Here is a 12,252-nt window from a genome sequence, read left to right as displayed (position 1 = left end):
TATCACTCCAGCATTGGTGCCCCGCCTTTTGAGCTCCTGTATGGTCGGAGATGTCGTACACCAGTTTGTTGGGTGGAGTTTGGTCACAGAGTTATGGGAAAGACTGAGGTATTTCTTCAGACCACGAAGCTTATACAACAGATCAGGCAGAGATTGTAGACAACTCAGAGTCGGCAGAAGAGTTATGTCGACCGGCGCCGATTAGAGTTGGAATTTCAGGTCGGCGATATGGTGCTACTGAAGGTCTCACCCTGGAAGGTCGTGATATGCTTCAGGAAGAGGGGTAAATTGGCTCCCCAGTATATTGAAGCATTCCTTGTGATCGCCAGGGTAGGCAAGGTGGTCTATCGGTTGGATTTTCCGAGTGAGCTCAGCCATATCCACAACACTTTCCATGTTTCGCAGTTGCGGAAGTACGTGCTGGACGATGAGGTCGTGGTCCCTTTGGATGATATTCAGGTCGATGAGCGCCTGAATTATGTTGATATTCCGGTAGCGATAATGGAAAGGAAGATGAAGATTCTACACAAGGAGGAACATTTGGTAAAGTTTTAGTAGCAACATCGGAAAGGCTCCGAGTGGACCTGGGAGCCGGAGGCAGAGATACGGGAGCATTATCCTGAGTTATCCGCGACGGCCAACTTCGAGGACTAAGTCTAGTTCAAGTGGGGGAGAATTGTAACATCCCGATGTTGAAGTATTTTCAATTTTAACCCTGTGTATGAATAAATATTTCATTTCAGTCCCTAAGTATAAGAAATAGTGCAAAATGGCCAATAGTGGCATTTTGGTGATTTTGGGCAATGGGGAAGTATGTTGGGCGTACGTTGTATACGCGGAGCGTACTAGGGCGGACCCTAGTACGCTAGGCATACACCTCGTATGCAGGGCGTACGTGGAGAAACTCCAAACCCTAATTTTTAGGGTTTGGTCCATATATAAGCATCATTATAGCCTCATTTATCATTCTCTCATCAGCCCCCATCTGAGAATTCGACCCTCTAGCAAACCCTAAGTGAGAAGAGTGTTTTGAGCTTATTTGTGTGCTTTTTTGGTGTTCTTGAAGAAGGAGAAGTTCATGCAAGGACCTTGAAGCTTGGAAGCAACTTAGATCTGGGATTCCACACTTGCTAGCAGCCTCCAGGAGGTAAAAAGTGATGGGTTTTGTATACTACAACATCCTATGGTGCACATACAACCCTAAAAGCTTTTAATCTATGTTTTCTCTTATTATACATGCAATATTGGTTCCAAAGCTTTAAGCCTACAACTAGCATACAAAATGATATAATCAACATAAAAGGGAGCTGTAGAGTTACCTCTTGTTGTAGCTTGTAGAACTTCTTGAGTTTGGCCTTTAAGAACTTAGTGCCCCAAGTGTTGCACCTCAAATGGAATCACAACACACCTAGAACAAAGGAGACTTTTGAGAGAGTATTTTTTTCAAATCATATGGAATCACAACATATATTTAATTAGTCTATTTTGATCACAAAATTAATTCCAAATTAATTCTTGATCAATACTAATTAAATCATATGATTTCATATTAATACATTAGAACTTATAATATATTAACAAACCATAAATAACCTCTTCTCAAAAGTCCATCCTATCAAATTGTCGTGGTGATATGCAACCCAAATGGACCATGCTACTCTGGGGTCAAGTACATACCAATTATAGTTATGGGCTTAGACACCTAATCTAACAAAAAGTTCATAACTTGATCACTCTATCTTGTAGATCTATCCATTTCTTCCTTTAGGGAACTTTTGGTCCCAAATATGGTGCTTCTTGAGCATGGCATGCTCTTGACCAAATAAGTCGTCCTTTCAGATTTTATGAGGGGTCTTAAGTCATAAAAATGTGGTCTTGATGGTTAGTTTTACTCCATGCATTCTATAGAAGGTCTTAAGACATTAAGTTATTGATATTTTGTGTATTAAACACTTAATGGACATGCAAAGTATAAAGTTGGAAACTTTATGACTCTTGATGCTATTTTAGCCTTGGATCTGCAATCGGACGTGTTAAGTCAGAGAAATAAGCACTTGATGGGTTAAGAAAGGGACTGTTGTGTACGTTGGGCGTACCGAAGGGTACGCTACGCGTACGCTTATCTAGCCCCGACTCCTCGGATAGCTAGTACGCCATGCGTATGAAGCCTGAGTCGACTCTGATGAGTTGACTCGAGTATGTTGACTCCGTTGACTTGTTGATTTTGACCAAGGATATTTTTGGAGAAATGTTATTAATTTAGAATGAAAATGTTTAGACATTTAGGATTTGGGTTGCTCCGGTATTTGGGAGAAAAGTATTGATCAAATATTCATCACACTATGAGTTGAGTTTTCCTCACTGTACTTACGGGTCGAAGGCACCAAGGCCGGCCCATTGGATTGCTATCTTGGTTTTAACGTATGTTGTTATGTTGTGGTGATATGTTAGATCTGTATCCTAGAATATAGGATGTTGTTATGTGGTAGTGATCTATTAGATGTGTATCCTGGTATATAGGACGTTGCTATGTTGTAGTGATCTGTTAGATCTATATGACCACCTGTATATGCTAGCTATTGATTGTTATGGTATATGTTGATATGTGATGGTGTACCGGGTTGAGGCGGTCCTGCTTTGCGGTCCAGATAGACTGAAGGCCTGCGAGGCAGACCAGTCAGGTCGAGGGCTCGGAGAGCAGTCCGGATAGGCTGAAGGTCCGGTGAGGTTGTCCAGTCATGCTGATGGCTCTCTATGCATGTTGTTGTTTGTTAAGTTTATGTGGTGGTAATTTGGAGGAACTCACTAAGCGTTGACTTATAATTTTAGTTTTTTTCAGGTACTTTAGAGGACCGTGGCAAGGTGAAGGCGTGACCGTACACATCCTTGGTTTATGCTGATTGGATATTGGGACACTCTGATTTTAAATATGTTTTGGAAACAATGGTTTTGTAAACACTTCTTTTAGTAAATGGGTTGTTTTGAAAAGTTTAAATTTGTTGTGATTTTTGAGACGTTACAGAATCGGTCTACCACATAGACTATATATATGATTTCCTATCTCATTCAACGATCAATGCCGCTCCCTCTTTATCTCACTACAAAACTCCCCCCCCCCCCCCCCCCCCCCCGTCGTCGCGCTTTCTGTCAGTCTCTATCACCACCTTTTCTTGACGCCGTCATCAACCTTCTATACCACTCACAACCTCTTAGGTACATTGAGTCTCACTTTCTATCTCTTCAACAGTGTGAATGTTTAATTATGTATATATGAATCGGTTTATGCTGACGCAATCGGAGCACCACCACCCATTCACTACCATCTCAATTAAATACCCCAACAGGACGACATCCCTCTATTCCCTCATGAAAACCCATCTGGAGACAGATGTGAAATTCATCACGCCCTCGTCATCAGCCAAAACTTTGTTCTCTACACTAGTCTAAAAAACCTAAAACCACGATAAAAGTCCATAGACGCACACCCATCATAGCTAACCATCAACGAAAAACCCAAAGAAACCTTCCTTTTTATCAATGAGCTACAAATCCCAAACCTCTTGCGTTTGTTTTTGTTTTTGTTTTTTTTTTTGTAATTTTTATAGGTTGCACCGTTGCAGTTCATAAATGAACTTATTCTCGAGATTAAGCAACATTTTGCTTGGTAGGCATTAGTAGATTTAATTTTTTGCTTTTTTCATCTCATATTTGCTCTAAATGTATTTGTTTTTTTTTCTATTCATCCCTAATTTGCTAAAAAAAATTCAATTTTTTTTGTTATCTTAGATTTGTTCATAACAGAAATGGATGGTCAAATTCTCAAAGTTTTTGTTTTTGTTATCTTAGATTTGTTCATAACAGAAATGGATGGTCAAATTCTCAAAGTGTGTTTCTTTATTTTCTTTATTTTTGACTTTGATGAGTTTTTTTTGTTGTCAAAATGGCTAAAAAAAATGAACTTCTACCCTTTTTAACGGTGAAAAAGGGTAAAACTTGACTTTGGTCGTGTTTAATGCTAAAAAGGTTGACCTCGATTGTTTTTTGTGTCAAAAAGGTTAAGAATTTAAGCTTAATTGTTTAGGTAACTAGAAAAGTATTTATGCTCAATTAAATTTATTAATTACATAGAGACGAGTCAAGATAACACAAGACAAGATTCTAATGAAATCTTCTATTTTTAAAAAAAAATTAAAAGATCCTACTATCTAACTTTGTCAATGCATTGTGTGTTATTTTGGAAATGACATTATCTAAAAGTAAATTATTTATAGAAATAAAATTATTCAAAATAAGTAAATTGGTCGACACTACAAAAAAGAAACCGGTCACTACAAAAAAGAAATCAAATCACCGAAAGGGAAACTGGTCCGTCGACACTACGAAAAAGAAAGCGATCCATTGAAAAAAATGTTAAATTGAAAGTAATGCTTACTGATACTTACCAATACATTGTGTCTTATTTTTAATATGACATGTTTTCTAAAGAAAACTTATCGTTGAATATAAACTAATCATTGTCCATCTGAACATGACATGTTCGCATTAAAGCTAAAGAGAAAATAGTTTTCCAATTCAATTATGTTTCACAATGACAATCAATAAAGCTCAAATACAAACAATTCCAAATGTATATATTTATCTTTCAAACTCGGTTTCCTCGCATGTCCAGCTTTATGTGACATTATCCAAAGAGATATTTCGTGTCAACACAAAAGTATTAATGAAGCCCGACAAACAATTCAATGGCAGTGGAGTCTATACATCAAATGTGGATGTATAAAGAAGTGTTGCACGATTAATAATGCACAATCATTCATGTGTTCACGTGTATTTGTAAAGAATCTAAATTTTTTATTTTTAATTGTTATTGATTTCGTTTCTGCTAGTATGATTGTTATTGATAACTGTTTAGATGTTGTAAACTATTTACCCAAAAGAACTAATCGCATGTAGAAACTAATTTATGAAAAAACTGTTCTTACCTGTTGCTTGGTGCAAGTAAATGGCTAATATATATATATATATATATATATATATATATATATATATATATATATATATATATATATATATATATATATGTGTGTGTGTGTGTGTGTGTGTCTATAACGACGACATTTTGAAAAATAATTAATTTTGATTCACCTACAAAAGATACAATAATTATATATCTATATTTTATATGAGATAAATAAAATACCCTCCTACTTTTTCTTCTGATTCATCCTTCTACCAATGACAAGTGTAATAAAAATGTATTAATTATATTTAATATGACAAATATGATAACTTTAAGTGTGTAGAAGATGATATAAATAAAAAAAATAGTACAATATTTGATTTCTATATATATGAATAAATTAATTTGTTAAGTAGAAAAGTCACTTCCTAAGAGTTGAGATAGACCAAAAGGTTTCTAGCCTAATGGTAACAGATGGTGCGTTTACTTTTGGAGGTTGAAGGTTCAACTCTTTTCGTGGATATAAGTTAAATTAGGTGTTAGATTAGAAATAGATTAGATTTGATGGTAAAAAAAAAGTTTGAGAAAGAATTAAAGTTCCTTGATTTGGTAACGTACATTTAGATCATATTCCATTTAATTCTACAAACCAAACAAATGACTAAAATTTTGGCCTACCTACGATTGTTATGTAATTCATGCACTTTCGGTTTTCTAAGACCTTTGTTTGCACGGTTCAATGAATTTGTTTTTGTACTTTATTTTTGTGGGCCTCTTCCTCTCATGGAGTCATGGTCGTTGAGGTTGGTTTATCAATAATTCGTTCTTCTTTAAATCTTAATCCCTGATCATGATCATTAGAGTTTCATTTAGAAAGAGATTAAGGGATAACACATGTAATTAGTGTTATTGTTGTTCTAAATAAAGAAATGTATTTATTTAGCCATGTGCCATAAATGACCTTCAATTAACGATATCTTGCGAGATGGATATTGCAATCTTTGCATATCATACATGGTCTTTTTCTTTGTGTTACTATTACTTCATATTGGATTTGTGAAACTATAAGATATTAAATATTTTGAAAATCAAACTAGAAATTTAGTTTATTTTAATGAATAACCCACACCCCTAAATCTACACTTTCGTTCCATTCAAGACTTAGAATGATTTGTAACTATTATAGAAATTAGTTAGGCAAATAAGCGACATTTTCATATGACAAACTTATTTTTGTTACATCTTTATATACAATACTATAAATGTCACAAGATTTGACTCGTAACGTTCCTCATGACTTATAATCAATACAATCTCCACTTTGAAAACAAGCGACTATATGCTTTTATTGCAACTAAACCCGTGTTTCCGTTATACTGATCTACGTGCACGTGGGTGGTTGCACTACGTATTGCCGATAATATAGAAAAATCATAATATCGACAAAGAAAAAGTTGTCACATGCACCCATCATTTTGTTTTATATCTTTTCACCAGCTGACTAGTTGCGTTTTAATATAAATCATTCGGTTGTTCAAAAAGAAACGTTATCGTGGGCGATCAAGCGAGTGGGAGATCCAAAGTCTTTCAAACTATGCAATAACATTACAAAAAAAATATACATAAATACAAATGTCTTAACCTTTAACAAAGATATTTTATTGACAAATGAAATGTGTTTACAATTAGCTCTTCAAGTATAAGAGGGAAATTCCACAAAAGGGCAAGTAGACAGGGGCGGAGCTACTATGTAGCCCGGGATACCCCTCCAATTTTTCCGTCAAATGTAAATTTCGTGTTTTTTTTTTTCAAATATCCGTCACAAATCCATTGGAAATCCGTCACCATCCGTCAGTAATCCGTCAACAATCCATCACAAACTCTGATAATTATAAATTTAGTATAAATGCACTGGTTTACTGACGATTTTGTGACGGAAACTTCATTCGGTAACAAAAAAATTTCTAATAGTGCAACCCCTAAAGAGTTTGTACAACCCCTGATTTTTCTTTCTGGATCCGCCACTGGAGATAGATATGAAAAAGAAATAAAAAGTAACATATTCCTTCTTTTCACGTCAACTATATGCTCAAGAAAATAACAATATTATACCCCTTTTGGCTATTGATAATATATCAAAATATTTCCATGTGTGCTAAACATAAGCAAGGGTAAAACGGTAACTTCCACACTCTAAAGATGTAGATCCGGACTTTTTTGTCCAGATTTTGTTCATCTGTGTACTATAACAGTAACGATGGTTCAAAATATCGATTATGTTATTTTTAACTCAAGACTACAAGATTTTTTTTTTTCAAAACGTCCAAGTCTATTGTCAGACAATCTTGAATTAAAAGCTGATTTTTTATATTCGAACCAAGTGAATTCTTTGTACAAGCTAGCCTCTTCTCTTTCCATAAGTGAAGGCAATGGTGCTATCTTCTCACTCAAAGGTGGTCCTCCAAAATAAATCATTGACATCCTACTTTTCAAGCTATTTGCCACCACTCTATGCTTCACACTCTTGAATCTTCCATTTGTCATTACCTACATCAATCATTTATAAACCCATAAAATAAAACAGATGTTGTAGATAATAATAATAATAATAATAATAATTAAAAAAAATAATACGCTATCTTTATCATACCTACATGGCTACACGTATTTTATTATGGTTTTTCATATGGTAAATTGACATGATGGATGGAGGTTTCCGAAGAGACTTGTAAGATTTTTTAATCAGATTTTTAACTTAAATTGTACAATAAATAAAACTAGAAAGGTCTTTATTGTACTTGGAAAACGATTGATTACGACTTCAAATCATATGCCATGCAAGATTGACCGACAAATCGTGAACTTTTACAGAGGTCGCTATATGTGTACCTGTAACGAATCTCCAACATTTATGAAGAAGGAGTTTGAATCAGGAGGAACAGACATCCAACTCCCATCTCTCAATGAAATTTCTAAACCCGAAGTGTTGTTGGATCGCAAAACCGAAATGATTTGTGGGTCTGTGTGTTCTCCAAATCCAATCAGTTTTCTTCCTTTCGGTTCGTGTTCTTGAAGCTCTGGGCATGGCGGATAGTAATTCAACCTGAAAACAGAGTCGCTTTCTTCATCCATTAACAGTTTGCTAAATACATTTCGTTGCTGCAGTTTTAATTCATCTGCTAGTAATTCAAGAATATCACAAGCCATCTTCTTCACTTCTGTCACGTAATCATTCACAAGACTTCTACAGAAACAAATTAAACCCAGATTTTAGACAGAGATAGAGAAAAAATGAGCTCGAATATTACACATTTTTAATGGATTCTTACTGGAATTTTTCTGGGTGTTCTTCAGAAATGGAGAGAGTTGGATTTTTGTGATCGGAATCGAGTTTGGCGTTGAGAAGAAGATATTCAACCCAACCAAAATCACCGTTTTGGCCAAGACGTTTGTTCCCATAACCGAAGGGATTGGGTGGGCCTGCTTTTTGTTTGAGAGAAAGAGGAGAGGAGAAGAACTTAACGGCTTCTGATTCAAGTTTACTGATAAATTTCATTGGAACGCCATGATTGACAACCTTGAAGAATCCAAAATCTTGACAGGCTTTAACGAGGAGCTGTTTTGATTCAGATTTGGAGAGGTCAATCAGGGGAATAGTTGGAATACATGGGGAGTTGTTGTTTGGTTTGCAGGGCTTGACGAAGAGCTGTTCGAGTGGGGGTTTGGAAATGGCCACCATTGTTGAAGCTTGAAAAAGCAGAAAATATACGGCTTAAAGAAATGATTTGGGGCAGTTCTTCAATTGGATAATGGGAGTTGTGTTGATGTGTTTGAAGCAAAAAAAAAAAGGAGGGATACGAACACAGAAGTTGGTTCTAGCTTTGCTATTTGAAGGGGAGAGAGAGAGAGAGAGAGAGAGAGAGAGAGAGAGAGAGATATTAAATGCGGTCAAATAATAAAAAATGTCCAATTTTATAACATCTTATGCTCATTTTCGATTTTTTGGTATAAAGTGTAATGAATGAATACTTTGTGTAGTATGTGGAATGTTATCTTGATTTAAAAAATGACACTTATTTATCAAATAAATCCAAAATGACTTTGCTTTTGTAAGTTTTTTAATTCTTTGGTTAGTAAGTTTACCCAGATCGGTCAAACAAGTAAATACCGACCCGGGTACACTCACATTAAAATTATCTTATGGGAATGTTCGTTTGATATCTAAAAACTGCTCAGCATGCGGATCTAGAATTTAAGAATAACATGTGCTCAAAGCCTCATTATATTAAAATATAATGTTCTAGCCGAAAAATGAATGTAGTGTAAAATGTTAAAATAAAATTTCAAAATAAAAATTGTTTCTATTAATCCCAGTCTTCAAAAGTTTTCAACTAATTATGAATATTAGCTGGTATTCATTTGTTAAAACACCTGCAATTTTAAGTCACACATCTTTTATTAGTTTGAAAAAGAAATCAATAGTTTTTTTCTTGCTCATAATTTACTTATGATTATAATATACTAATTAACTAAATTATCAAACAATAAATAAATTATTAATGACAAGTAACAATAAATAAAGTATACAAAAGATTTAAAATTTACCTTAAAATTGAAATCATGATGATGTACCAATGTAGCCGGAACCGATTTTTTAATTGCTAATTAACCTCTTTGAATAAAAATAGCTACAGATTGCCTTGATGAATAGTCAAAACAAACACTATTTATGAACAACTAGGGATTATAATTAAATAGCTACTGACGAATTGACATAATTGAGAGTATAAATTAATGGTTAAATAAAATAAAATAGATAGGGATGGAGGCGGTTGTATTTAGAAGCGGGCCTCAACTTTTTTAGTGATAATTCTCTTATACCCTCGTTGCTTTTTATGCATAGTAATTGTTTTCATTTAAAATAATTGAGGGAGACTGAACATTGTTAAGTAAACGATGTTGGTTAAAAGTTTAAGCATTAGTCGAATTTATTTATAATACAACTAAAGTTTGGAAAAAGATTAAGGGGGCAAGACATCCGACAACCCCCTGTTGCCTCCGCCTCTAGGACGCAACGACCAAGATTATTCTTCACAAACAACTAACCATGGGTGGATAGCAATATATGCCAAACAAACCTCAGAACGAACATATCTAGGAAAAAGTGCAACGTACATATGCTCAAAGTAAATAAACATAGGAAAGTATGAAGCAAACAACTGTTCTTACCCGGGTTATGCAAGGAATCGGATAAGAGGTTGATCCAACTTCTTCTATGAAGTCTATAAAAGCGAGTTCGGCCAGAGAAAATGTAAGATTTTTCTTCCTAATTAAGCAACACACATACCAGTAATCTAACTCAAGAATCGGATAGCCATATTGGGGCAACACCCATATATTGCTTCCTGACCTAGTCTCAGTTTATTTTGCAGTGTGACTTCTCGCATGAGCCTTGGAGGAGAAATTTTCCCGAACATTGCAAGACGCCTGAGAAGCAACATAGCATCATTGGCGTCATCTGTATCATCGCACTAAACAATGCATCCACACAATCAGCAAGTAAGCTTTAGGAGAAATACGCAACATAATAGAATGAATAACATGACAAGAATTGTCAAAAACCTACCTACCAAAAGTCACAAATCAACACCAATCCTTAACATCACAACAACGCAAATAGAGCTGACACTGGAAATATAGATTCCCAAACTATTAACGAGGAGCAGGACAATACAAAACAACATAACAATAAAAAATACCCTGTATAGGAAATAACAAAATTACATTGAATGAACTATTCACCAAGCAACAAACCCAACCAGAGCATATGCATCCACCGAATATATTGTGATAGTGGTAGCTCGACATACATCATGTACGTGCACTGCTTTTCCAAACTACCGGAAGTCATGAGAAAGGAAATGAAAGAACTTGAATCACATTTAACAAGATTCTCAGGACATTCGGTATGACCATCAGGGATAATATCACTACAGCTAACTTTACATGACCACCGGAAACTTGCAAGTAACACAAAAATGATAGACTTTACCATCATACAATCCCTATCGTGGTATAGAGTAATTTTCGGTAGAAGTGCAATGAAAAAGTTTGAAGTAACTACATCCATTATACATGACATGGTTAGATTCTAGACATAGGTAGGATACATAACCATATACAATGAACCACTAGTAATACCAACATTAATCTTACTAGCAGAAACGAGCACTCCAGAGCCAGACAAGCAACAAACTCAATGGACCGAGCAAAAACTTATTACGATCAACAACACTTACCCGGGACAAGGAATCCGTATTGGATCCACGTTACCGAGTACACTTCATGAAAGCATGGTCCACATTTTGAGAGAATACATGGACATGTTGCATTGCAGCCAACAGATACCGTGGGAATACCAAGGTAGGTGATGGAACATAAAACCAATTACAAGTTGACAGCAAGGCCAATTCGGCATAAGAATAGAGGTCGATATGAAGAACAAAACAAAGAAATAAATAGTGACGTGGATAAGTTAGTAAAAGCATGAATAGTTCGAGGGTTCTTATTCCCATCTTAGGTTGGAAACATGTTGCTAGTAAAAAAAGATGATGCTCAATGGAGAATGTGCGTCGACTTAACGAATCTAAACAAAGGATGCCGGAAATATTGTTGCCCATTACTAGAAATAGATGAAAAGCTTGAATCGTTAAGCGGACACAAGTGGAAAAGCCTCTTAGGCGCATACAAAGGATATATGCAGATTCATATGCATAAAGGAAACGATGTAAAGACATCCTTCCATAAATACAAAGGAAATTTTGTTATACAAAAATGTCATTTGGCCTTAAGAATGTCGGAGCAACATATCAAAGGCTAGTAGATAAAGAACATATATGGTATTTAGATAGCGGCGACTAAAGGCATATGACCAGATTCAATTCTCTTATGGAATATTTCATAAAGAAGGATGGTCCTACTGTTACATATGGAGATAATGGCAAGGGAGCTACAAAAGGATATGGATCCATCAAGTGCAAGTATGTTGTGTTTAAAAATTTCTCTTATGTGAAGGTTCTTTAGCATAATCTCATTTCAATCAGCCAACTGTGTGACGCTGGCTATGAAGTTCTCTTCAACAAGAGAGAAGGAAAGGTTATTGATCAAAAGAATGTCATTGTTCTGACTGCAAATCGACATAATGACATTTATGTTTTGGATATGTTTTCTATTGACAACTCTCTTCGTCGCTGCTTCTTCTCTTGTGCTCAGTCTCATCTAAATTTGTTGTG

The 12,252-nt window shown here is 35.2% G+C and overlaps 1 protein-coding gene across 1 annotated transcript; it reads right to left on the bottom strand.

Annotated features, from left to right (window-relative positions):
• Positions 1–7,058: 7,058 nt before the first annotated feature.
• On the bottom strand, positions 7,059–8,832 carry LOC145138224 (gibberellin 2-beta-dioxygenase 1-like). The gene is made up of 3 exons (XM_079072339.1): positions 8,290–8,832; positions 7,850–8,204; positions 7,059–7,507 (listed from the first exon to the last, which is right to left on the bottom strand). Exons 1-3 carry the CDS (start codon positions 8,697–8,699, stop codon positions 7,235–7,237), a joined length of 1,038 nt encoding a protein of 345 aa, XP_078928465.1. The 5' UTR covers positions 8,700–8,832; the 3' UTR covers positions 7,059–7,234.
• Positions 8,833–12,252: the final 3,420 nt, after the last annotated feature.

The sequence above is a fragment of the Lactuca virosa genome, chromosome 9 (assembly GCF_052849685.1).
Source record: "Lactuca virosa cultivar CGN04683 chromosome 9, Lactuca_virosa_CGN04683_v6, whole genome shotgun sequence".
NCBI classification, from domain to species: Eukaryota; Viridiplantae; Streptophyta; class Magnoliopsida; order Asterales; family Asteraceae; genus Lactuca; species Lactuca virosa.
This window is presented reverse-complemented; position numbering and strand designations above follow the sequence as displayed.

What these genes read in the sequence shown, in the direction of transcription:
- LOC145138224 (XM_079072339.1), bottom strand. Translation starts at nt 8,699, where the DNA reads ATGGTGGCCATTTCCAAACCCCCACTCGAACAGCTCTTCGTCAAGCCC. An exon ending in GAACACCCAGAAAAATTCCA is followed by an intron (nt 8,205 to 8,289) that starts GTAAGAATCCAT and finishes TTGTTTCTGTAG; the next exon opens with AAGTCTTGTGAATGATTACG. An exon ending in ATGTTGGAGATTCGTTACAG is followed by an intron (nt 7,508 to 7,849) that starts GTACACATATAG and finishes TGATTGATGTAG; the next exon opens with GTAATGACAAATGGAAGATT.